The sequence below is a fragment of the Pseudophryne corroboree genome, chromosome 8 (assembly GCF_028390025.1).
Source record: "Pseudophryne corroboree isolate aPseCor3 chromosome 8, aPseCor3.hap2, whole genome shotgun sequence".
NCBI classification, from domain to species: Eukaryota; Metazoa; Chordata; class Amphibia; order Anura; family Myobatrachidae; genus Pseudophryne; species Pseudophryne corroboree.
Window position 1 is genome coordinate 183,909,001 of NC_086451.1, and position 27,780 is coordinate 183,936,780.

At 47.5% G+C, this 27,780-nt stretch overlaps 1 protein-coding gene across 1 annotated transcript in view; it reads left to right on the forward strand.

Moving 5' to 3' along the window:
- Window positions 1-4,249: 4,249 nt before the first annotated feature.
- The window catches only part of LOC134948779 (Krueppel-like factor 12), a 348,760-nt gene continuing 325,229 nt past the window's right edge, over window positions 4,250-27,780 (forward strand). Inside the window, exon 1 of the mRNA XM_063936999.1 lies at window positions 4,250-4,820. Coding sequence (XP_063793069.1) covers window positions 4,800-4,820 — 21 coding nt within the window. The 5' untranslated portion in view covers window positions 4,250-4,799. The remainder of the gene's footprint in view (window positions 4,821-27,780) is intronic.

Here is a 27,780-nt window from a genome sequence, read left to right on the forward strand (position 1 = left end):
AGGAAGAGATCACCACTTCTGCCTCCTCTGCTGGTGATACCACCACCCACAAGAAAAACCTCTTCTATGCATGGACGTCATTTTATTTAAATGCAGGCCACCGCAGGGTTCTGGGCACTGGCCAGTAGTGGCCTGCATTTAAATAAAATGACGTCCACGTCATGATGTCACCCATGAATCCCCGCCCACAGCATTCAGAGTTCGCAAAATCGGGACTGCGCACGCTCAAGCTTGGAATGCTGGGGGTGGGGACAGCAGGGGCGACGTCATGATGTGAACAGGCCCGCCCACCAGCATTCGGGACTCCCGCATGCAAATTCTGCATTTTCAGGGAGCTGTATGGAAAAACCGGGAGGACCCGATGGTTTTGCGGGGCAGCGGGAAGGTCATTTGAAAGACGGGAACCTCCCGCATTCAGGCAACCCTGGTGTGTACTCGCCTAAAGAGTGCTATATAAATAAAATTATTGTTATTATTAAACTGCTGCCACTAATTTTAAAACATACATTAAATGATTCTACCTTTAAAAGTCACTGGAAACCTCTAATGTTCTGCAATAAATGATATAGAGATGCACAGGCTTGGACTAGCCCACAGGGGTACAGGGGAAACCACCGGTGGGCCCCACTGCCTGGGGGCCCATCTCCTGCTCTAAGGATCAGGTTCTAGACTGTGCACTTGAATTATACATTATACATACATATGTTACCTTATACTGGACTATGGTGTATTTTCTACAGTGCATTGTTGTTATTAATCTGGTACATTATCATGCATGCAGCATCTGAATTACTGTATATATTTATGAAGGGGACCAGACGTTGCACTCTCTAATGGTTAGTCAAACCAATGAGGTAGCAGGCCACACCCCTCAGCAGACTGCCCACACCCCTAAACATGGGCCCCTACCACTGCATTCGCCCGGTGGGTCCTACATGCCTCAGTCAGACACTGGAGATGCACCTAAAAGAAATCGGTCTCTGTATTATTATCTAAGTTTTATTGGACATCAGAAGAGGCCAGTAGTACAGAGAAGGGGTGAGTCCTTAAAATTCTTATTCAGAGGGAGATGTAAACATGATTTGCAGCTTATTTTTTGCTGCAAGTTGGATTTTTTTGTTAATGCATTGGCATATTTTCCCAACGTCTGTCTTTGTTCAATCGTAGGACAGACGTGTGACTGCCCACAACTAGTGGGCAGAGATGGCCTAGAATGGACACTCAGCCAAAGTAAAGTAAGTTTGTGGTGTGGTGTATAGCAAATTGTGACTAAAATGCTTTGTGAAAATACAAATGAAGCCACCTGGTGAGTTGGACTGGTGTAAATTGCAGAATGATGATGATGACAACTGAGCCCGATTGGTTGCACTCTTTGAACACATACACACAGGGCCGGATTAAGGACCACATGGGCCTGGAGCTGAAATTATTGAAGGGCCTAGTGTGAGGAATGGGGGAGGTGTGACCAGTGCTGTGTAAGTGTGGCAAGAGCCATGAGGGCGTGTACAGCCCCTACACTGTCAGCGCCAATGTCTCCCTAAATATGTAAAAAATGCATAATTTTGTGAGAAAAATAGAAATGCAATCTTAGTAGTTAGGATTCATGGCCAACCATTTGGCCAGCTGGTGGCTAGTGATTATTATACTGCCATGATGATGGGCCTATTTTTATGTGGAGGCCTGGAGCTGAAGCTCCATCTGCCCCATTGTTAATATGGCTCTGCATACACATATATGCAAAATCACTAAAATTATTGCAACAGTGTTACCAAAGTCACTTAACATTACAGTGCATTTTACACGAATAACAAATGCTGCATACTCAGTTGGGGAAGGGAAAATCTGCACATAGGGGGTAATTCTGAGTTGATCGCAGCAGCAAGTTTGTTAGCAATTGGGCAAAACCATGTTCACTGCAGGGGAGGCAGATATAACATTTGCAGAGAGTTAGATTTGGGTGGGTTAGTTTGTTTCTGTGCAGGGTAAATACTGGCTGCTTTATTTTTACACTGCAATTTAGAATGTAGATTGAACACACCACACCCAAATCTAACTCTCTCTGCACATGTTATATCTGCCTCCCCTGCAGTGCACATGGTTTCGCCCAACTGCTAACAAAGTTCCTGCTGCAATCAACTCAGAATTACCCCCATAGACTTTTAATTGTTAAATGTGAGTAAAAAAATCAAAGAAAAAAAATCCTATTTGCGTTTGCTTCAATTTGGATTTCAGAGGCTCCAACCTGCTCCAACTGGCCATTAACTATTTTGTGTTTCCATGGTGCATTGAGATTTTTACCAGTTTCAGTTCTCACAGTGAAACTACACCTTAAGCTGCATCAGACCCAGACACACAAAGGGGAAGGAGCTGCAGATACAGACTTGCGCATAGGTGCGATTCTGATCGGTCACAAAAATTAAACTTTATTTTGCTACTCTGCATCTGAATCGCAGTAATGCCCATAACTAATGCTGGGCATACATTCTACAATTATCTGGCCAATTCGCACAGTATCGGCAGATTGGCCAAATAATTACAGCGTGTATGCAGGTGACCGATCTGGTAATATCGATTGGTCAGACATGCCAGATCGCCCAGCACGTCGGTCCGATTCCATATTTTGAAAGTGTCATGTCGGTCACATCGGGCAGTCTATGCCCTACCTCGGCCAACCAATAGACATTTCCCCTGATCCTTCCCATGTGAAGGATCAGGGAAATGTCTCCTCCCCTGAGGGCAGAGTGTCAGTATCACGCCCAATACACACAGTGTATGCTTGTGATACAGTATCTGCAGTGTCAGATAAATTGCCTGTCACTCTGACATGCATTTTATCTGCCTGTGCATGCCCTGCATTCGTTTTTCGGGGCTCTCCACACTGGTTAGTGGACATGATACAGGAAGTTAAATTATGCGGCCAAACCTCTGAATATGCAGTTCCAAGAGGTTTGGTCGCATACCGCATTTGCAACCCATAGAATGCAATAGATTCTGAGGCTTGTATGCGGTGCTTCAAGTAGCGTTGTCCTATAGAAGCCTATGGGCTTCTATCGTATTGACCCTTCTGAGAGGGATCCAACCGGAATCCTGCCAGCAACCCACCCCCTCCTCCCCGCAAGAGCTGTCCTTTGTGATTTTCTTCACGCAAACATTGTTAGTAAATGCCGATATATATGCGGAGAGTGGAGGGATGCATCGCAAGCAAAATGCAATGCTTGCTGCATCCGGCCAAGTAAGAGCTGTGCCATCAGAGCAGAGGTCAAGTATAAGCCTGTGAACACAATATTAAATGTTATATACTGTATTTCAAAATCTTTAGGAAGATCTAAGTAAGGTATGTTTGTGCTGCCATCACATAGCTTAACCAAGCTACAGAAACAGGCCAAGAGCTAGACTTGCTAAAGCTTCTGAAAATGAAAAGTGGTGGTGTTGCCCATAGCAACCAATAAGATTCTGTCTAGAATTTTGTAGGAGGCAATAGACAAATGACAGCCAGAATCTGATTGGTTGCTATGGCCAACACCACTTTTAATTTTTTAAAGTTTTAGTATATCTACCCCCTAGTTTCCGCACAACTACCAACATAAAAATAAAGTTATAAACCACACCATCTGTATATTGCTGCAGTGCAGACATTCTAACCCAAACACACATACAGGGGGAAATGTAATAGGGTATGAGAATCAGAAAGTGAGAGATTTTGCTCAAATTCTACTGTTTTTTTTTTTAAAGTGGCAATCATTTACATGGGAAAACCAGGCTGATATTGCCATGTAAATGACTGCCACTTTAAAAAAAACAGTAGAATTTGACCAAAATCTCTCACTTTCTGATTCTCACACCCTATTATATTTCCCCCACAGACTTTGATCCGATTTCCAGAACTGTGACTAATAACTGTTACTCCTTCTTGGGACATCAACTTCAGTTATGTGGTCAGTGGTCCCCTAATTATCACTGCAAGGTCTTACTGAGTTATAGCACTTCCTTTATGGTGTCGCTTTTGTCATACATCATAATATTACAATGAGCACATGTGACTGTACTTTCCTTCAATGCTGACTACATATAGAAGACACAAACAAGTGCAGGTGTGTAGATATATATTAAGTACAAGCACACATATAATTATGATAATCCGAACTTGTAATATTACAAAATGCTTTAAAATATATCTAGCAGTTTTGACAGAGCAGAGTCCCAAAAGGTGGCTCCCTTGGCTGCGTGGTTGTGCAGTGCAGGTCTGACTGACAAGCTGAAGGGGTGGAGTTGCAGGGTGTGGTTATTAGGGTCAGGGCAGCTAGGGAGGAGAGGTGGAGTGTAGGGAAACAGAAATGCTGATAGAATAGAGACGGCTGAGAGATAATACTGTAGGGAGGAGGTCACCATAGCCACCATATAGATTTGGGGAAACAGTGCAGTAAGGGCTATTAGTAGGAGAGGACCCCACCCCTCAACACTCCCACTGCTAGGAGGACAGCAGTGTAGCGCAGAGAGCTGCATACAATCTGAGCAGGGGAAACCTGAGAGATCCCCCCCAAATAAATGGAGACTGTCTTGTGAATTGGCCGTATATAGATTTTATACATTGCTTTCACCAGGGCCCCACCCCATAAACACACCCAGAATGTACTGAGGAGGAGGACGGGAGGAAGACAAAAAGAAGAGAAGGCAGCCTGGTCAGGGAGACCTCAGTCCAGAGATTATAGCGGGATCCTCCATTGCCTACAGGAGAGCGACATTAATCTGGCACCAGGGCTTCAGCTGAGATCCTTTCTGTGGGTGCTGGGCAGCGGGCGATGCATCCGGAGACACAGGCGGTAAGTGGTCTCTATCACCTGCAGTGTACATGTCTGGCCCATCTGCAGGTCTGTGCATTGCACAATCATCTGGAAGGGTCTGTGCACATTGGGAGAAAATACATATTCCAGTGTCGGGTGATTTACACCGAGATGTGCTGGAAGATCGCATAAACTGTAGTAGGGGATCTGGGCACATCAGCTGCCTGCTCCGACACTAGACTCCATCTTGGTGCCTCTTAAAGAGACAGTGCGCTTAAAAGGAGGGAACCGAGTGCATTGGTTGGATGCAGAACTAAGTAAAGGAGGGGTTAACATTCCTAGCTATTCATCGATCTAAAGAAACAAACACACAATCACTGTGTAAAATTGCATATGCCATACCACTGTTGTCCCTGATACATTCCATAGCTTATTCCAATGCATGCATAGAGTATATCAGCAGAGCATGCATTTAGCTGAATGTTTATGAACATGACATTGTGTCTGTTCTTATTACACACAGGCCAGAGCAGTAGATTGGACCATGCTAATGGATTAGCATTTGTATTGTATTCATTGTTGGTTATATACTGTATATGTAGAGATTGTGTGCTAATTTCTGGACTGGTTCTTTCTATATTTCTCTAATAAATGCATCTATTTCATATTCACCTGCATCAGGTGGAAATAATATGGTAGTTTAATTAATAGGACTTTTTAATGTATATCTGTTTATGTTAGGAGCAGGGCAGCAACCATATAGTTGATTACGTAATGTTCAACCTGTGTAGTATTTACTAACTATAAAGCAAAATACTGTATATACAAGTGGTAAAAAAGACAAAGCTTGGTGTGCAGATAGTCTGCGTTATTAATTTGTACATACACAATATTACATCAGATTAGCCGACGATCCCCTTCCTAAAACCTTTCCCTCCTGTCAGACGAGGCTGAAGTTAGCTTCTTATTCGGGCAGCTTCTTATTCACTTCTTATTCGGCTCCAGCTTCTTATTCACTTCTTATTCTGCTCCAGCTTCTTATGCAGAAAATATTAAATTAAAATAAATTAAATAAGTATAGATCACTAAGTTAACATTGCATAAACTTCAAATATAGGGGCAGATGTATTAACCTGGAGATGGCATAAAGAAGTGATAAACCAGTGATATGTGCAAGGTGATAAACGCACCAGCCAATCAGCTCCAATATGTAAATTGACAGTTAGGATCTGATTGGCTGGTACCTTTATCACCGTGCACATATCACTGGTTTATCACTTCCTTATGCCTTCTCCAGGTTAATACATCTGCCCCAGTGTCCCTTGCACCAATTTACATTACATTTTGATTTAAACAAAAATTATTTAGGCATGAAAATGGTGGTAAAGTGGGCACAGACAAGAGATTTCATCATTTTGAATAAGAAGCTGTAGTTGTGCAAGGGTTAAACAGCGTTGGTCAAAAGATATGACACTTAAAACTCACACAGGGTGGTCACTTACATATCACCCACCTGCAATTTGCCTTGACCAACAAGCATTTGGACATGAAAATGGTGCTAAAGTGAGCATTTTCATGCCCAAATGCTTGTTGGTCAAGGCAACTTGCAGGTGGGTGATATGTAAGTGACCACCCTGTGTGAGTTTCAAGTGTCAAATCTGTTGGCCAACGCTGTTTCTCTTACGTACTAGAGGATGCTGGGGACTCCAAAAGGACCATGGGGTATAGACGGGATCCGCAGGAGCTTGGGCACACTAAAAAGACTTTGACTGGGTATGAACTGGCTTCTCCCTCTATGCCCCTCCCCCAGACCTCAGTTAGGCTTTGTGCCCAGGAGTGACTGGACACACTAGGGGAGCTCTACTGAGTTTCTCTAGAAAGACTTTTGTTAGGTTTCCCCTGCATCGTGGGAGTGAGGGGAAAAGAAGCAGTCCTACTTCTTCTTAGTTCAAGGGCTCTGCTTCTTAGGCTACTGGACACCATCAGCTCCAGAGGGTTCGATCACTTGGTTCGCCTAGCTGCTTGTTCCCGGAGCCGCGCCGTCACCCCCCTCACAGAAGCCAGAAGAAAGAAGCCGGGTGAGGATTAGAAGAACCGAAGACTTCAGTGACGGCAGAAGACTTCAGTAACGAGATATAGCGCAGCGGTAGCGCTGCGCTCCATGCTCCCACACACATCACCAACGGCACTCGCAGGGTACTCGCTGGGGGGGAGCGCCCTGGGCAGCAGTTACTGAGGTCATCCAGACTGGCTAAAGGCATATTCGGTGCCTGGGCACCGTATATAATACCCCCGCCAGTATAAATTTTCAAATTTGAGTGGGTCTGAAGCGCGCCGGGAGGGGGGTGGGGCTTAGCTGCACAGCTCACAGCCCCATTTTCTTCTCTTCACAGCCGCTGCAGAGACGCTGGGCCGGGACCTCCATGCTCCTCACAAGTAAATGGGAGCAAAACGGGGGTGGGGCACAGATAGATTGGTGCTTTTTTGATTATTTCAGCGCTACTGATATATATTATACTTGTGTAGTATATAGAGCTTGGGTGTGGGCTGGCATACTCCCTCTGTGTTTCTCTCTCCAGGCTTCCCTGTAGGCTGTCCCCTTTATTGGCCAGTGTGAGTGTGGGGGTGTCGGTACTATGTGTCGGCATGTCTGAGGCTGAGTGTTCCTCCCCGGAAGAGGTTACTGGGGGCGCAGAAAAGGGGCTGGAGATGGCTCTGTTGGCACAGCCGACTGCTGATTGGGTTACTATGTTAAGTACACTTAATGCTATTGTGGCTTTATTGTCTAAGAGGCTTGATTAAATCTGATTCTCAGACTCAAACATGGAGAAAATCCATGGAAGATGCTTTGGATCAGGGTCACAAAAACGTTCATTTACCCAGATGGTAGATACAGATGCCGACACGGAATCGGATTCCGATGTCGACTTTAATGAGGCTACTTTACACCCAAGGGTTGTTAAGAGTATTCAGTACATGATTGTGGCTATTAAATATGTTTTACATATCTCTGACGGACCTACTGTTCAGGAAACAAGGGTTTGCCTCTTTAAAGGGAAAAATCCTGAGGTGAAGTTTACCCCCTCTCATGAAATGAATGCTCTTTGTGAAAAGCTTGGGAGTCGCCGGACAAGAGGTAGCAGATTCCCAAGAGAATTTTTATGGCGTATCCTTTCCCCTCTGATGACAGGGAAAAATGGGAGTCGTCGACAAGGCTCTATCCCGTTTGTCCAAGAAGGTGGCGCTTCCGTCCCCTGACACTGCTGCTCTCAAGGATCCAGCGGATCGCAAGCTGGAGACGTCTTTGAAGGCCATTTTCGTTAATACTGGTGCATTGCTCAGACCTGCTGTGGCGTCGGTATGGGTGAGTAGTGCTATTGCTAAATGAACTGATAATTTAGCTTCTGATATGGATACCCTTGATAAAGATAATATTCTTTTGACTCTTGGTTATATCAAGGACGCTGCAGATTACCTAAAGGATGCGGCGAGAGATGTTGGCCTCTTGGGATCAAGAGCCAATGCCATGGCGGTCTCGGCCAGGAGGGCGCTGTGGATCCATCAATGGAATGCTGATGCCGACTCCAAGAAAAATATGGAAGCTCTCCCCTTCAAAGGTAGTGTCTTGTTTGGTGACGGCCTGGCTGACCTGGTGTCTACCGCTACTGCGGGTAAGTCATCTTTTCTTCCTTATGTTCCCGCACAACAGAAAAAGGGGCACCATCAACAGATGCAGTCCTTTCGGCCTAATAAATACAAACGAGGTAGGGGCTCGTCCTTCCTCGCTTCGAAGGGTAGAGGAAGGGGAAAGAAGTCGCCTGCAGGTTCAGGCACCCAGGAACAAAAGTCCTCCCCCTCCTCTACCAAGTCCACCGCATGACGCACGGGCTCCCCTGCGGGAGTCCGTGCCGGTGGGGGTTCGTCTCCGAATCTGCAGTCAGGTCTGGTTTCAATCGCCCCTGGATCCTTGGGTCTTAGACATAGTGTCCCAAGGGTACAGGCTGCAGTTTCAGGAGATGCTCCCCCGACGCTTTTTCGTATCTGCCTTGCCAATTTCTCTTCCAGAAAGAGAAGTAGTAAATGCTGCGATACAAAAGTTGTGTCAACAGAGGGTCATTGTTCCCATTCCCCCGTCCCAACGGGGGGAAGGGTTCTATTCGAGCCTCTTTGTCGTACCGAAGCCGGACGGTTCGGTCAGACCGATTCTGAACCTAAAATCCCTCAATCCATACTTGAAAGCTTTCAAGTTCAAGATGGAATCTCTTCGAGCTGTGATCTCCAGCCTAGAAGGGGGGGATTTTATGGCGTCAGTCGACATAAAGGATGCCTACTTACACGTCCCGATTTATCCTCCGCATCAGGCCTCCCTGAGATTTGCGGTGCAGGATTGTCATTACCAATTTCAGACGTTGCCGTTTGGGCTTTCCACGGCCCCGAGGGTTTTCACCAAGGTTATGGCAGAAATGATGGTACTCCTTCGCAAGCGAGGGGTCACAATTATCCCATACTTGGACGATCTCCTAATAAAGGCGAGGTCACAGGAACAATTGTTAAAGAATGTGGAACTCTCCCTGATGGTTCTGCAACATCACGGTTGGATTTTAAATTTGCCAAAGTCTCAGTTAATTCCGACGACTCGGCTGCCCCTCCTGGGCATGATCCTAGACACGAAGCTTCAGAGAGTGTTTCTTCCGGAGGACAAAGCTCTAGAAATACAGACCATGGTCAAGGAGCTTTTGAGACTGACAAGAGTGTCGATTCATCAATGCAGTGCTAGGAAAGATGGTGGCGGCTTACGAGGCCATTCCGTTTGGCAGGTTTCATGCTAGAGTGTTTCAGTGGGACCTGCTGGACAAATGGTCCGGGTCTCACCTACACATGCACCGTAAAATTAGTCTATCTTCCAGGGCCAGGATCTCTCTCCTGTGGTGGCTGCAAGGCTCTCACCTTCTAGAGGGATGCCGTTTCGGAATCCATGACTGGGTCCTGCTGACCACGGATGCAAGTCTCCGAGGCTGGGGAGCAGTCGCGCAGGGAAGAAGTTTCCAGGGAAAATGGTCAAGCCAGAAATCTTCTCTCCACATAAATATTCTCTAGTTAAGAGCCATTTACAACGGCCTTCTGCAAACGAAGAGTTTTCTTCAGGGTCTTCCTGTCCTGATCCGGTCGGACAACATCACAGCGGTGGCGTACGTAAACCGCCAAGGCGGAACAAGGAGCAGGGCGGCAATGGCGGAAGCCACAAGAATTCTCTGCTGGGCGGAACAGCACGTAAGCGCTCTGTCAGCAGTCTTCCTCCCGGGCGTGGACAACTGGAAAGCAGACTTTATCAGCATACACGATCTCCATCCAGGAGATTGGGCTCTTCATCAAGAAGTATTTGCAGAAGTGACAAGGCGTTGGGGAACTCATCTGATAGACATGATGACGTCTCGCCTCCAACAAGAAACTTCCGAAGTATTGTTGTAGGTCAAGGGACCCCCAAGCCTGTGCGGTGGACACCCTGGTAACTCCGTGGGTGTTTCAGTCTGTGTATGTTTTCCCTCCGCTTCCTCTCATTCCAGAGGTGCTGAGGATCGTAAGACGAACAAGGATTCAGGCAATACTCGTCGCTCCAGATTGGCCACGGAGGGCCTGGTATCCGGATCTTCAGGAAATATTAGTGGAATTTCCCTAGCCTCTTCCTCTAAGAGAGGACCTGTTACTGCAGGGGCCCTGCCTGTTTCCGGACTTACCGTGGCTGCGTTTGACGGCGTGGAAGTTGAACGCCAGATTTTAGCTCGGAAGGGTATTCCCGGGGAAGTCATTCCCACTCTCCTTAAGGCTAGGAAGGAGGTCACGGCGAAACATTCTCACCGTATTTGGAGAAAATATGTGTCGTGGTGTGACTTCAAAGCAGCTCCTGCGGAGGAGTTTCACTTGGGACGTTTCCTCCATTTTTTTGCAGGCAGGCGTGGATGCGGGCCTGAAATTGTGTTCCATCAAAGTGCAGATTTCAGCCTTATCTATTTTCTTTCAAAAGGAATTGGCTGTCCTTCCTGAGGTTCAGACTTTTGTGAAGGGAGTGCTGCATATCCATCCTCCTTTTGTGCCACCCGTGGCGCCGTGGGATCTTGAAGTGGTGTTGCAGTTTCTTATGTCTCACTGGTTTGAGCCTTTGCGTAAAGGTTGAGTTAAAGTTTCTCACTTGGAAAGTGGTCATGCTTTTGGCTCTGGCGTCTGCCAGGCGAGTATCGGAGTTGGCGGCCTTGTCTCACAAGAGCCCTTATTTGATCTTCCATGCGGATAGAGCGGAATTGAGGACTCTGCAACAATTTCTGCCGAAGGTGGTCTCTTCGTTTCACATTAACCAACCTATTGTGGTGCCTGTGGCTACGGATGCTGTGGCGGTCCCAAAATTTACGTCGCCAGGACGGCTCTTACTAGGAAGACAGAGGCTCTGTTTGTCCTGTATGCTTCCAACAAGATTGGAAATCCTGCTTCTAAGCAAACTATTGCTCTCTGGATTTGTAATACGATTCAGCAAGCTCATTCTTCGGCTGGGCTACCGTTGCCGTAATCAGTAAAGGCCCATTCTACCAGAAAAGTGGGCTTATCTTGGGTGGCTGGCCGAGGGGTCTCGGCACTTCAACTTTGCCGAGCAGCTACGTGGTCGGGTTCCAACACTTTTGCTAAGTTCTACAAGTTTAATACCCTGGCTGATGAGGACCTCATGTTTGCTTAATCGGTGCTGCAGAGTTGTCCGCACTCTCCCGCCCGGTCTGGAGCTTTGGTATAGACCCCATGGTCCTTTTGGAGTCCCCAGCATCCTCTAGGACGTAAGAGAAAATAGGATTTTAATACCTACCGGTAAATCCTTTTCTCCTAGTCCATAGAGGATGCTGGACGCCCATCCCAGTGCGGACTGTTCCTTGCAGTTAGGTTGATACTGGTTATTTTCGGTTACACGTGGTTGTGTATCAGTTTTGTTCAGCTTGTTGCTGTTGTTAGTTCATACTGTTATCTGGTTTCATGCTACTCCAGTTGTACGGTATGTTAGTTTAACAAAAATCCTTTCCTCGAAATGTCCGTCTCTCCTGGGCACAGTTCCTACAACTGAGGTCTGGGGGAGGGGCATAGAGGGAGGAGCCAGTTCACACCCAGTCAAAGTTTTTTTCGTGTGCCCAAGCTTCTGCGGATCCCGTCTATACCGCATGGTCCTTTTGGAGTCCCCAGCATCCTCTACGGACTAGGAGAAAAGGATTTACCGGTAGGTATTACAATCCTATTTTAACCCTTGCACAACTACAGCTTCTTATTCAAAATGATGAAATCTAGTGTCTGTGCCCACTTTACCACCATTTTCATGCCCAAATGCTTGTTGGTCAAGGCAAATTGCAGGTGGGTGATATGTAAGTGACCATCCTGTGTGGGTTTCAAGTGTCAAATCTTTTGACCAACGCTGTTTAACCCTTGCACAACTACAGCTTCTTATTCAAAATGATGAAATTTTGTGTATGTGCCCACTTTACCATCATTTTCATGCCTAAATCATTTTTGTTTAATGCGAAATGTAATGTAAATTGGTGTAAGGGACACTATTTGAAGTTTATGCAATGTTAAGTTAGTGATCAATCCTTATTTCATTTATTTTAATATAATATTTTCTGAATAAGAAGCTGGAGCTGAATAAGGAGCTGGTCGAATAAGAAGCTAACTTCAGCCTCGTTCCTGTCAGTACATTGATCAAGGAACTGAAAAAGTGGAAGGAAGGATACTTTTCCTATTCACATTATTTCCACATTCCCATGCAAGGTTATCTGTATATTCTGTGGACCACCCTTCTAGTTTGTATCTTCTCCAGGAAACACTGCACACCTAGATGGGAAAGTGTCATATGGAGGATCCGTGATATCTCTTTCTTCTTTCTTGACATGTTGGAGCACAAAATCTACATGGTGTTCTTACCCTTTATTCATGTGTACCCTGTAGGGGTGGTATTCAGTATACCGGTTGTTGGGATCCCGGCGCACAGTATACCGGCGCCGGAATCCCGACACACAGCATACTGACACCTTTTCTTCCTCTCTGGGTCCAGGACCTCCCTGGAGGGAGAATAGATAGCGGTGGCGCGCGTACCCGCATAGGGCTCATTTGCACTCACCCTGCTGTCAGCAAGCTGGCGGACGGGATCCCGGCGCCGGTATGCTGGCCACCAGCAACTCATACCACCCCACCCCCCCTGTAGGTGGTATGGGAGAAGTTTGGTGCAAAGGTTAATTTGCTGGGATGGAGTGGATAGAGGCTCACGCTTCTACTGGATAGTGTAAATTAGGGAGGCCAATCCCGGGCCGTTTTCGCTATCCTGCGATTTGGGATTGAAAAATGCTCAATCCCGGGATCCCCGGGATTGCGTTGGTCAATGAAAATATTTATTCTTTACTTTTTCTATTATAAAAATGAATAACCAGTACAAATAAAAAGGTGTGAAAATGACTTGCTTTTATTAACCTTATAAAAATGGAAAATACAAGTATTAAATCCTTAAAAGGCAAGCTTAAATTATTCAAGTATCAACAGAATGGTGAATGGACCTTGATCTAAGTCAGACTATCAAATATCTAAATCAGACACTCAATAAGCATAGCAGCAAGTATTAAAGGCTATTATTTTATCATTATTTATTTTCAACATTATGTTTTTATAAAAGGTATAGTATCAAAGCAAAAATACAGAAAAGAGAATAGGATAACAGTGGGGCAAAAACAATATCATAGGGGAAGAGACAGGACATCCAAAAGCATTACATAAAACACACAAATAATCCCAAATCATGGATTTTCTACAGATAGAGGGTTGCTCAAGTCACGGGGAGCTCTGTATGGTGGGGGACAATGGGGAGATCACCTCATTCTTGGAAATACATGTATGCCATGGGAGCCACTTCATAATAGGGGAAGAGGGAGATGTAGAGTATGCAGCTTCCCTGGTTTCCATTTCAAAATGGAAGTGTGTCTGAGTGATAACTTTTTCAAAGGGAGGGGAAAGGGAGATTTCCAGTTTTGAGCAATTGTAGCTCTGGCTGCAATTAGAACGTGGCCAAGGACATAACGAGTTGATTTGGGGACAGTGTCTGGGTACTAGTGCAACAGTGCTAATGAAGGGTCCTGAGTCAGACTAAGGTCAGTGATTTCATGAATAAGGTCATACACTTTATCCCAAAAGGAGCATAAAGCAGGGCATTCCCAGAAAACGTGTAAGAGTGTACCTTCGTGGTGGCAAAGGCGTCAACAGAATTTAGAAGTGGTCGGCCAGATCCTGTGTAGTTTAGATGGGGTGAAATATAGTCTATGTAATAGTTTAATGTGCATTTCAGTGTGGTTAGTACATTTAGAGAAGGATAAGGAAGTAAGATGAATAGATTCCCACTGCTTGAGAGTGAATGTACGATGGAGATCAGCTTCCCACTTAATTTGAGCGGCAGATTTAGTCGTGGCGGGTGGAGGTGACGGCAAATCATACCGGTCAGAAATGGCTCCACGAGATGAAAGTTTAGTCACTCTATTCAGGACATTGTTAGTGGGGAGTTGGAAGGCGTTAGGGTTAATGGTCATACCGTCTATCCAATGTTTAAGTTGGTAATAATAGAGCCAGCCTGAAGGGTCGAGGCGGTATTTAGCTCGCAGGTCTGAAAACGACAAAAGGGAGGCTGGGGAGAAGATATCAGCAAGGTACTCCATACCTAAACGTCTCCAGTAGGAGAAATGGAGATGAGGCAACACTTTATCTAATGCAGACAGAGAAACGTTTCTAGTGGGTACAGTTATATTAAAGGAGGGGGAGAGTCTAGCGTCCAAAATTGTCAAGGCGTCGGATATGGAAGAGGGTGATAATGGATAGTGTGGGCGGAGCTGTCGGGGTAGCCACAAGAGATCATTGAGGGGAAAGTCTCGAAACAGGGTACGTTCTAGATCTACCCATGGTTTAGAGTGGGGGGGGGGGGGGGGAGAGACAGATCGAACAGTTGGGAGAGCATTGACGCTTCATGATACCTGAGTAGGTCAGGGAGCGTGAGGCCTCCCTGTGACTTAGAGCGAATCATACATGTATAGGCCAATCTAGGAGGTGTACATTTCCAGACATACGACATTAACCTTTGCATCTGGGTTAATAGTTTACGAGGAACTGCGTAGGGGATGGCTCGAAATAGATACATAAGTTTTGGTAACAACATCATCTTAAATGCCGCTAGGCGGCCCAACCAGGAGACCTCGCAACCCATCCAAGCAGAAGTCAGTGAGGTTAAGTGAGCCAGTAGTGGCACATAATTGAGAGAGTGTACATTCTGGAAATGGGAGGGAATGGAGATACCCAGTTACGTTAAGGAGTAGTCTTTCCACGTATATGGAAAGCGCGCCTTCAGAGACTGTAGGACAGTAGTTGGGATATTAATAGGAAGGGCATCCGATTTCGTAGTGTTCAACTTATAAAATGAAGCAGCACTAAAGCGCCCCAAAATATCATGTAGGATGGGCAACAAGGTCTCCGGGTCAGAAACAAACAATAAAACATCTGCGAAAAGACAGAGTTTATGGGAGGTGTTACATACTGTAAGACCGGGAAATTTCGGAGAGAGTCGAATCATTTGGGCAAGGGGTTCAATAGCCAACACAAATATCAGCGGGGAAAGGGGGCACCCTTGCCTGGTACCATTGGAGATATGAAACGGGGAGGAAAGGAAACCATTACTAAATGTTCTAGCAGAAGGGCCATCGTAAAGAGCCAATATAGAGCGGAGGATGTCCCCGCGGAGACCAGACTTGGACAACACCTGGCGCATATAACCCCAATGGAGGCGATCGAACGCCTTTTCGGTGTCGAGAGTAAGAGAAATGATGATTTAATACGAGAAGACCATTCAACCAGATCGAGGACTCTCCAGGTGTTGTCGGGGGCCTGACAGCCAAGGACAAAACCTACTTGGTCTGGGTGTATGAGACGTAGGAGTAAAAGATTCAAGCGTTTGGCTATTAGTTTAGCATAAATTTTTAGATTGGTGTTAAGGAGGGCAATAGTACGGTAATTCTTGCAGTCAGAAGGGTCTTTACCTGGTTTCGGGATGGTTACGATTTGGGCTTCAACCATTTCCGCCGGGAAGGACCCAGTATTGGAAACCTGGGAGTAGAGTTGTAGGAGAAGAGGGGAGAGTACCTCACTAAACGTGGACTAAAAGGAGTTAGTAAAGCCATCAGGCCCGGGAGCTTTGTCTTTTGACAATTGCCGAATTACGAGTTGTATCTCTTCCAGAGACCAAGGTGCAGTCGGGGATGACAGGGCGTCGTCATCCAGGGAGGGAAGGGGAATGCCATCTAAAAAGGCGGAGATAGTAGCGGCTGAGGTATAGTAGAATCCTCACGCAGGTTATATAATTTTGCATAAAATGCTGAGAATAAATTTGCAATATCAAGGGGATTAAGGCATGGTTTGCCTGAAGGGGCAATGAGGCATTTAATACGGTTACGGGCCTGGTGGCTACGAAATTTGCGCGCTAGCGAACAAGTAGCTTTGTTTCCTGCCGTATAAAATTTACTGCGGAAGCGGGCTAGGGCCGATTGCATGTGAAGCATGAAAAGCTTCTGGAGTTGGGTTCGCACTTCCTGTAGTTGTTTACGTAAAGCCCGAGTAGGACGGGGTTGATTCTGAGACTCCAAAGACCGCAAAGACAACTCCAAGTCAGCCTGTGTTTTCCTAGGGCGAGCCTTGAGTTGAGCCCTTTTTTGGATGGACGTGCCACGGAGCACCGCTTTCAAAGCACACCAATATGTGAAGATAGAAGTATCCTCAGGGGTATTGGTCTGCATATACATTGATAGAGAGTTAGTAAGGGCCTTCAGAGTCTCAGGATTCGTCAATTGATATTCCGGGAGTCGCCAAGGGGAGGTGGGGGGGGGGGGGGGGTGGAGGGGGATGAGAACCCACATCCCAGGGCCACAATATAGGGGCATGGTCCGACCAAGTAATGGGGAGGATTTTAATTTTCCAAGTATGTTGAAGAGTCCTCTTGTCTAGAAGAATACGATCGATCCTAGAGTAACTGTAAACAGTAGAGAAAAAAAGTATAATCTCTCTCTGTAGGGGAAAAGAAACGCCAGGCATCATACAAGTCGAACTCCGTAAGCCGCTTCTTAAAAGCAAGGGGCGGGCCCACATCTCGAGGAGAGGGGCTAGGGTCTTGCGAGTAAGACCTATCCACTTTAGGATCGAGGACTAGATTAAAATCTCCTAACAGTATAAGCGCCCCCTGCCTAACCTTATATAATTCCTTAAGGGTTTCCCGCAGGAATGGGATTTGACGGGAATTGGGGGCATACAGGGATACTAGGGTCACTAAGGTGTTGTCAATAGTACCAATAAGGATGAGATAACGGCCATTTTTCTCTAACGTCCTAAGTGGATGCTGGGGACTCCGTAAGGACCATGGGGAATAGCGGCTCCGCAGGAGACTGGGCACAACCAAGAAAGCTTTAAGACTACCTGGTGTGCACTGGCTCCTCCCTCCATGACCCTCCTCCAGACCTCAGTTAGAATTTTGTGCCCGGCCGAGCTGGATGCACACTAGGGGCTCTCCTGAGCTCTTAGAAAGAAAGTAATATTTAGGTTTTTTATTTTCAGTGAGATCTGCTGGCAACAGACTCACTGCTACGAGGGACCTAGGGGAGAGAAGCGAACCTACCTGCTTGCAGCTAGCTTGGGCTTCTAGGCTACTGGACACCATTAGCTCCAGAGGGATCGAACACAGGCCCAGCCTCGGTCGTCCGGTCCCGGAGCCGCGCCGCCGTCCCCCTAGCAGAGCCAGAAGCAAGAAGACGTTCCTGGAAATCGGCGGCAGAAGACTTCGGTCTTCATTAAGGTAGCGCACAGCACTGCAGCTGTGCGCCATTGCTCCCCATGCACACCACATACTCCGGTCTGATGGGTGCAGGGCGCTGGGGGGGGGGGGGGGGGGGCTGCAATATGAGTACCTTACTTGGCAAATTAATACATAATATAGTCTTTAAGACTATATATGTGTAAAATCACCTGCCGTAACTGTATAAAAAAAGCATGAGAAGTCAGCCGAAAAAGGGGCGGGGCTATCTCCCTCAGCACACTGGCGCCATTTTCCCTCACAGCTCCGCTGGAAGGATCGCTCCCCAGGCTCTCCCCTGCAGTTCCAGACTACATAGGGTAAAAAAGAGAGGGGGGGGGCACTAATTTTAGGCGCAATCTGTGTTATATAAGCAGCTATAGGGGAAAAATCACTGTGTAGTGTGTATCCCTGTTTTATATAGCGCTCTGGTGTGTGCTGGCATACTCTCTCTCTGTCTCCCCAAAGGGCTTTGTGGGGTCCTGTCCTCAGTCAGAGCATTCCCTGTGTGTGTGCGGTGTGTCGGTACGGCTGTGTCGACATGTTTGATGAGGAGGCTTATGTGGAGGCGGAGCAGGTGCCGATAAATGTGATGTCACCCCCTGCGGGACCGACACCTGAATGGATGGACATGTGGAAGGAATTACGTGATAGTGTCGACTCCTTACATAAAAGGTTTGACGACAAAGCGGATGTGGGACAGCCGGCTACTCAGCGCGTGCCTGCCCAGGCGTCTCAAAAGCCATCAGGGGCTCTAAAACGCCCGCTACCTCAGATGGCAGACCCAGATGTCGACACGGATACGGACTCCAGTGTCGACGATGATGAGACTAGCGTACATTCCAGTAGAGCCACCCGTTATATGATTGCGGCTATGAAAAATGTGTTGCACATTTCTGATATTACCCCAGGTACCACAAAAAAGGGTATTATGTTTGGGGAGAAAAAACTACCAGTGGTTTTTCCCCCATCTGATGAATTAAATGAGGTGTGTGAAGAAGCGTGGGCTTCCCCCGATAAGAAACTGGTAATTTCTAAAAAGTTACTAATGGCGTACCCTTTCCCGCCAGAGGACAGGTTACGGTGGGAGACATCCCCTAGGGTGGATAAGGCGCTCACACGTCTGTCAAAGAAGGTGGCACTACCGTCTCCGGACACGGCCGCCCTAAAGGAACCTGCTGATAGGAAGCAGGAGGCTATCCTGAAGTCTGTTTATACACACTCAGGTACTATACTGAGACCAGCTATTGCTTCAGCGTGGATGTGCAGTGCTGCAGCTGCGTGGTCAGATTCCCTGTCAGAAAATATTGATACCTTAGACAGGGACACTATATTGCTAACCATAGAGCATATAAAAGACGCTGTCTTATACATGAGAGATGCACAGAGGGATATTTGCCGGCTGGCATCTAGAATTAATGCAATGTCCATTTCTGCCAGGAGGGGTTTATGGACTCTGCAGTGGACAGGGGATGCAGATTCTAAAAGACACATGGAGGTTTTGCCTTACAAGGGTGAGGAGTTGTTTGGGGAAGGTCTCTCGGACCTAGTTTCCACAGCGACAGCTGGGAAATCAGCATTCTTACCCCATGTTTCCTCACAGCCAAAGAAAGCACCGTATTATCAGGTACAGTCCTTTCGGCCCCAGAAAGGCAAGCGGGTTAGAGGCGCGTCCTTTCTGCCCAGAGGCAGAGGTAGAGGGAAAAAGCTGCACCATACAGCCAGTTCCCAGGAACAGAAGTCCTCCCCCGTTTCCTCTAAGTCCACCGCATGACGCTGGGGCTCCACAGGCGGTGCCAGGTGCGGTGGGGGCCCGTCTCAAGTACTTCAGCGATCAGTGGGCTTGCTCACGGGTGGATCCCTGGATTCTACAAGTGGTATCTCGGGGGTACAAGCTGGAATTCGAGACGTTTCCCCCTCGCCGTTTCCCCAAATCTGCCTTGCCAGCGACTCCCTTGGACAGGGAGGCAGTGCTAGAGGCAATTCACAAGCTGTATTCGCAGCAGGTGATAGTCAAGGTACCCCTCCTTCAACAAGGAAGGGGTTACTATTCCACAATGTTTGTGGTACCGAAACCGGACGGTTCGGTGAGACCAATTTTAAATTTGAAATCCTTGAACACGTATATAAAAAGATTCAAGTTCAAGATGGAATCGCTCAGGGCGGTTATTTTAAGCCTGGAGGAAGGGGATTACATGGTATCACTGGACATCAAGGATGCTTACCTGCATGTCCCCATTTACCCTCCTCACCAGGTGTACCTCAAATTTGTGGTACAGGACTGTCATTACCAATTCCAGACGTTGCCGTTTGGTCTGTCCATGGCACCGAGGGTATTTACCAAAGTAATGGCCGAGATGATGATACTCCTTCGGAAAAAGGGAGTTATAATTATCCCGTACTTGGATGATCTCCTTATAAAGGCGAGGTCCAGGGAACAGTTGTTGATCGGAGTAGCACTAGCTCGGGAAGTGCTACAACAGCACGGCTGGATCCTGAATATTCCAAAGTCGCAGCTGGTTCCTGCAACGCGTCTATTGTTCCTGGGGATGGTTCTGGACACAGAACAGAAGAAGGTATTTCTCCCGGAGGAGAAGGCCAAGGAGTTGTCATCTCTAGTCAGAGACCTCCTAAAACCAAAACAGGTGTCGGTGCACCACTGCACGCGAGTCCTAGGAAAGATGGTAGATTCTTACGAGGCAATTCCATTCGGGAGGTTCCATGCAAGGATTTTCAGTGGTATCTGTTGGACAAGTGGTCCGGATCGCATCTTCAGATGCATCGGATGATAACCCTGTCTGCAAGGACCAGGGTGTCTCTACTGTGGTGGCTGCAGAGTGCTCATCTTCTGGAGGGCCGCAGATTCGGCATACAGGACTGGGTCCTGGTGACCACGGATGCCAGCCTTCGAGGCTGGGGAGCAGTCACACAGGGAAGAAATTTCCAAGGACTATGGTCAAGCATAAATGTTCTGGAACTAAGGGCCATTTACAATGCCCTAAGTCAGGCAAGACCCCTGCTTCAAAGCCAGCCGGTACTGATCCAGTCATACAACATCACGGCGGTCGCCCATGTAAACCGACAGGGCGGCACAAGAAGCAGGATGGCGATGGCAGAAGCCACAAGGATTCTCCGATGGGCGGAAAATCACGTGTTAGCACTGTCAGCAGTGTTCATTCCGGGAGTGGACAACTGGGAAGCAGACTTCCTCAGCAGGCACGACCTCCACCCGGGAGAGTGGGGACTTCATCCAGAAGTCTTCCGGCTGATTGCAAACTGTTGGGAAAGACCACAGGTGGACATGATGGCGTCCCACCTCAACAAAAAGCTAGAAAATTATTGCGCCAGGTCAAGGGATCCTCAGGCGATAGCGGTGGACGCTCCTAGTGACACCGTGGGTGTACCAGTCGGTTTATGTGTTCCCTCCTCTTCCTCTCATACCCAAGGTACTGAGGATAATAAGAAGGAGAAGAGTACGAACTATACTCATCGTTCCGGATTGGCCAAGAAGAGCTTGGTACCCAGAACTTCAAGAAATGATCTCAGAGGACCCATGGCCTCTACCGCTCAGACAGGACCTGCTGCAGCAGGGGCCCTGTCTGTTCCAAGACTTACCGCGGCTGCGTTTGACGGCATGGCGGTTGAACGCCGGATCCTAAAGGAAAAGGGTATTCCGGAGGAAGTCATTCCTACGCTGATCAAAGCCAGGAAGGATGTGACCGCAAAACATTATCACTGCATATGGCGAAAATATGTTGCTTGGTGTGAGGCCAGGAAGGCCCCAACGGAGGAATTTCAGCTGGGTCGATTCCTGCACTTCCTACAGTCAGGGGTGACTATGGGCCTCAAATTGGGTTCCATTAAGGTCCAAATTTCGGGTCTGTCGATTTTCTTTCAAAAAGAACTGGCTTCGCTGCCTGAAGTTCAGACTTTTGTTAAAGGAGTGCTACATATTCAGCCTCCTTTTGTGCCTCCTGTGGCACCTTGGGATCTCAACATGGTGTTGGAATTCCTTAAATCGCATTGGTTTGAGCCACTTAAAACCGTGGAGCTAAAGTATCTCACGTGGAAAGTGGTCATGCTGTTGGCCTTGGCCTCGGCCAGGCGTGTGTCAGAATTGGCGGCTTTGTCATGTAAAAGCCCTTATCTGATTTTCCATATGGATAGGGAGGAATTGAGGACTCGTTCCCAATTCCTGCCTAAGGTGGTATCAGCTTTTCATTTGAACCAACCTATTGTGGTGCCTGCGGCTACTAAGGACTTGGAGGATTCCAAGTTGCTGGACGTAGTCAGGGCCCTAAAACTTTGTTTCCAGGACGGCTAGTGTCAGAAAAACTGACTCGTTGTTTATCCTGTATGCACCCAACAAGCTGGGTGCTCCTGCTTCAAAGCAGACTATTGCTCGCTGGATCTGTAGCACGATTCAGCTTGCACACTCTGCGGCTGGACTGCCGCATCCTAGATCAGTGAAAGCCCATTCCACGAGGAAGGTGGGCTCTTCTTGGGCGGCTGGCCGAGGGGTCTCTGCTTTACAACTTTGCCGAGCAGCTACTTGGTCGGGGTCAAACACATTTGCAAAATTCTACAAGTTTGATACCCTGGCTGAGGAGGACCTTGAGTTTGCTCATTCGGTGCTGCAGAGTCATCCGCACTCTCCCGCCCGTTTGGGAGCTTTGGTATAATCCCCATGGTCCTTACGGAGTCCCCAGCATCCACTTAGGACGTTAGAGAAAATAAGATTTTACTCACCGGTAAATCTATTTCTCGTAGTCCGTAGTGGATGCTGGGCGCCCATCCCAAGTGCGGATTGTCTGCAATACTTGTATATAGTTATTGTTAACTAAAGGGTTATTGTTGAGCCATCTGTTGAGAGGCTCAGTTATATTTCATACTGTTAACTGGGTATAGTATCACGAGTTATACGGTGTGATTGGTGTGACTGGTATGAGTCTTACCCGGAATTCCAAATCCTTTCCTTATTGTGTCAGCTCTTCCGGGCACAGTATCCTAGCTGAGGTCTGGAGGCGGGTCATGGAGGGAGGAGCCAGTGCACACCAGGTAGTCCTAAAGCTTTCTTGGTTGTGCCCAGTCTCCTGCGGAGCCGCTATTCCCCATGGTCCTTACGGAGTCCCCAGCATCCACTACGGACTACGAGAAATAGATTTACCAGTGAGTAAAATCTTATTTTATCCTTGATTTGTCGCTGTAGAGTAAAAGGGGTATGTCTATGGAACAATATAGCCACACCGTTGCGTTTAGCGGGGCCATTAGCAGTATAACAGGTGGGGTACCTATGATCTGGAAAAACTGGGGGGGGGGGGGGTGAAGAAGAAAAATGTGTCTCTTGAAGAGCCACAATGTCAGCTCTATAGTTATGAAAGGTAGAGAGGGACAGTCTACGCTTATTGGGGGAATTGAGGCCTTGACATTGAGAGAAATTACCTTAACCATCAATGAAAAGGAAAGCAAAAGGACGAATGGATGCCATGGACGTACCTGTCTGGAGAACGTAGAAAAGAAAGGGGATACAAAGACAAAAAAAAGGGGGTGGGGAAAACCACAAAAAGAACCCAAAAGGCCCAGTATATCGGGCCACAGTAGGTGTTGCAAAAAAACAAAGCGGCAACGTAGTTAACTTGTGGGGGGAGGCCATTGCGGGCCACACCCATGAAACCTTATATATAACAAAACGTGAGAACCACAAAAGATATGCATATAAACTAAGCATGGGAGCGTATAAAACACGTCAGATACCATATACAGATACGAGAAATAAACAATACTTGCGAATGGAACATCAGGACTTAGTGCCAATGCAGGGAGCACAGTAGTGAAAGTCTCTTCAAAAACGAAAATCCATGTCGGGGACAATCCATAGTAATGTAAAGAGTCATCAGAACCAAAAAACAAAAACTGTCCGGCGTCTTGATGTCAATCAGCAAGAATTAGAGAGGGTAGAGGCACTGAGTCAGTAGATAGTCAGCCCACTTTGGACCAGTCCGGTTGCACTGGAGGGCCTTGGGAAGACAGAGGAACCGAGACAGGGATATTCCAGTCAGTCAAGATCTTGACGCCAACTTCCAATGATGAAATGACAAAGGTGGAGCCATCCTTACGAACCAGCAGTTTACCCGGGAATCCCCATCTATACTGTATTTCCTGGTCACGGTGGGCTTTTGTGATAGGTTGGAAGGATCTGCGTTTATTTATAGTGTGGAGCGACAGATCTGGAAATATTTGTAGGTTATCCAAGTCCTCTGCCATATGGGTGGCCTTGAGAATGTCCTCTTTGATATGAAAAAAAAATGGAGACGTAGGAGAACGTCTCGAGGAGAGCTACTGGGAGCGGAACGGGGCTTCGGTAAACAATGTATTCTATCAGCCAACAGATCCCGGGATTCGGCTGAGGGAAGTCATTTTTTAAAGAGGGAGAGAGCAAAGTCCTGGAGGTCGTTGGTCAATACTGTCTCCGGAACACCCCTGATTTTAACGTTGTTTCTACGGGATCTGTCCTCAAGATCTGCAAGCTTGTCTTTAACAGCCGACAGTTCCGCCAAGGCCGAGTTGTGAGAGGTAAGAAGCTTGTTGTGTGTAGAGACCAACTCCTGTACTTTATCTTCCAAGTTATCAGTGCGGATGCCTATATCGGTCACCTCACCTGCGAGACGAGTAATAGAAGACTGGAGATCGGTAGTGATGTCCGTCCGTAGGGCCTGAAGCATCTGGTGAAGCGTACGGACTGTAAGAGGCGCATCTGAGGCAAGGTCCGGCCCAGAAGCAGGGAGTGGGGAGGGTGCAACGGAGGATGCAGAGGTCGCACTGAGCTTCCCCTTTGGTACGGGTTCATGGGTGCGATTAGAGACAAATTTAATAGGGGGTGCCAGAGCGGAGATTTTGGACCTTTTAGGAGGCATATTGCTGGTCCGAGGATTGTAATAGTAAACAGCAATAAAGATGTCAAAAGGTAAAGAATTGTGGTTCTATATCAAGCAAAAAGGAGCGTTAGCGGCTTCATGGGTGCGTGCAAGAGGTGTCACATGGGCAGCATAGAGACAGAGATTAGGCTTAACAGCGAGGATGGCATGTGAGTGAAATATGTGTAGGACCAACCTGTAGCACCGAGAGTCCAGAAGAGCAGGTATCCACACAGTAGCTGAGGATCCTTAGGAGTTTATAGCGCAGCTCCGTTTGTTCCAGCCGTCCTATAATGCCGACGCCCCTAACATCTGGATTTGCTATCCTGAAGAGAGGGCTCGTGCACCAGAAGATGCCCAGGTGAGGAAGTGGGGCGTAAGGGGGGTAATAACCACTGTAAAAACGCTGCCCACTCAGCATGTCTGATGCTGGCAGTGGGATCCAAGATGGCCGCCAAGTCTCCTGGCTGACTGCCTTGTTGCTGTCTCCCTCAGCCAGACGTTCTCCTTGCTCACTGCGGCCGATGCATCCGCTCTGGGGGAGTCTGGGGAGGCTTGTAGGGTGAGCTGGGCGTCGGAGGGGTCCGCGCTATGGATCTCTTAACGCGGGTACGGGAGCTATGCGAGGCCCCGGGTTCTGGGCGCGACTAGGCGACAACCTGCGGGAACAGGCCGAGCTGATCCCCGGCTCTGCAGCACTCCGCGCCCGGCACAGGGGGACCCTAGGGACACAGAGAGGGCTGTTTTAGGGAGGCACAGGGTAGTTTAGCCCACAAAGAAATAGAAATTAAGGGAGCTCAGCAGATATGCTTCTGCTCTCCTCCACAGCTTCTATCCTCCACAGCTAGACCACGCCCCCCTATTATTTTATTTTTAGCCTTTATTTACATGGCGCCACAAGGATTCTGCAGTGCGCAATTACAGAGTACATAAACAAAATAAAAACAGGAAAACAGTGACTTACAGTTGAAGACAATATAGGACAAGTACAGGGTATATAAATATAGCTACAGCAGCAGATGACCCTGAAATAAGTATCAGGGTGACAGAAAACCGCGGGTTTTGGTGCCATCGAAGATGGTTTAAGTAAGAGAAGGATAAGCACATGGTGGTTGAGTGCCCTACTCGTGAGAACTTACATTCTAAAGGATATAGGGCAGATGTACTAAGCCTTGGAGAATAATAATGTGGAGAGAGATGAAGTAACAGCCAATCCGCTCCTAGCTGCCATTTTTAAAACACAGCCTGTAACATGGCAGTTAGGAGCTGATTGACTGGTACTTTCCACTCTCTCCAAGGCTTATTACATCTCCCCCTATTTGCCTTTAAAAGTCAAACTTAACAGAATGGCGTGGACCCACACCCCTTGGCCTGAGTCTGACTATTACCATCTGGCAGTCAGCACTCCAGGCTGTCACTGCGTCAGCAGCACACAATACAGTATTATTAAGTATTAAACGCACTACAAGAAAAAAAAAATCTTTTGTGGCCCCTGGGCCCTGGCAAGGCCCCAATACCACAGTAATAACATAACATTTATGGACCGGCAGCACAGGTCCACAGAAAAATAACTCTTCAGAGACCCACGGCCGTGCCCCAACAACATCACAGAATAAAACAACATTTATGGCCCAGGGCCCATACAAAAATCTAAAACTATTATTTATTTTTTTCTTGTGGGCCTGTGTTGGGTCACAAATGATATTTTATTGCTGTGGTGTTAGGGCTCGAACTGGGGCCCCAACACCACAGGTATTAAAAAAATAAAATAAAAAAATCATGGCCCAACAAAGTCCCACAGGAAAAATAAATAAATGTTTATGGTCTCAGCCAGGCCCCAACAGTGCCCACAGGATTAAATTAACATTCATGGCCCAAACTGGCCCCAGACCCCCATAGGAATAAAATAACTTTCAAGGACCCCAGTCGAACCCTGTCCTAGCCACCCCAACACTCCACAGGAATCAAATAAAATATACATAATCATGCCCAGCCCCACAGTAAATAATAAAATTGTCATGCTGCACCATTGCACTCACTTGGAATAAAATAATATCACTGACTCACCCTCTTCCATTGTGACTCCAGTGTCTTTTTTTTTTTTTTAAAAGAGCAGCAATAGGGAGGTGCCCACAGTGTGATGCAAGCAGGACCCAGGCAGCAGGCACTGTCTCACTGAACATGGGGGTGAGCGGTGTGGTGCTGGTCACTGCAGGCAGAAGCAGGGATCTCTCCTTCTCCCATCCCTCAGGGTCCCGACTCCATCCAATCTATAGTCCCCAGTCCAGGGCCGGCCAACCCAATACTGATGAACCCTCTCCTCGCGTCTTGGCACGGGGCAGCGGTGCACAGATGGCTCGCATGACTGAACGGGCGTGTCCCGGCGCGAGGCTGCGCTGGGCGGATGGCTGGCATGGCTGAAGGGGTGTCCCAGCGCGGGGCTGCGCTGTGCAGATGGCGGACTGGTAAGACTGGGGGGAGTCATCCCAGTGAGGGGCTGTGTGGTCGCTGTGACCTCTGACGTTACGCGGCGCTGTGCAACTTCTGAGCAGAGTGCTCAAAGTGCTCAGCACTGCCCGGCAGAAAGAGAAACCACGCATGCGCGGGTCAATCCCAAAATCCCGGGATTGGAAGCTCCAAACCCGGGATTGAAATCCCGGCAATTTTGGTCTCAAATCCCGGCATCCCACCGATCCCCGGATTGGCCACCCTATTGTAAATGATTCTTTCTTCACTGACATTAGCCTGTTAAATTTTAGCCTGCATTGTACTCCAAACTTCAGTATCTCAAGAAATATATGTATAATATTTGTATGTGTGTGGGTTTATATAGTGAGAGAGACCATTTTCCACAACATAAAATTAAGGTTGGGGAAAAACGGTTTTCATACATGCAGGCTGCCTTTGTCTCCTGACTAGAAAAAAGTTAATGTAAATCTATTTCAGTGCACAGTGTTACATCTATATAGTTTCACCCCTTCCCTGAGTTACCATGTTACAATGTTAATTAGGGATTCATACGATATCCCGGCAGATGAGATGCCGGCTGTCAGTATACTGACATCTGTATTCCGTGTGCCGAAATACTGCAGCAAGGTAGCGAGTCCTCTCTTGGGCTCGCTGTGTTCGTCATGCATCGGGCCCGGTGGCTCGCTTCGCTCGCCACAGATTCTATTCCCACTTGGTTGGTGGTTTGGAC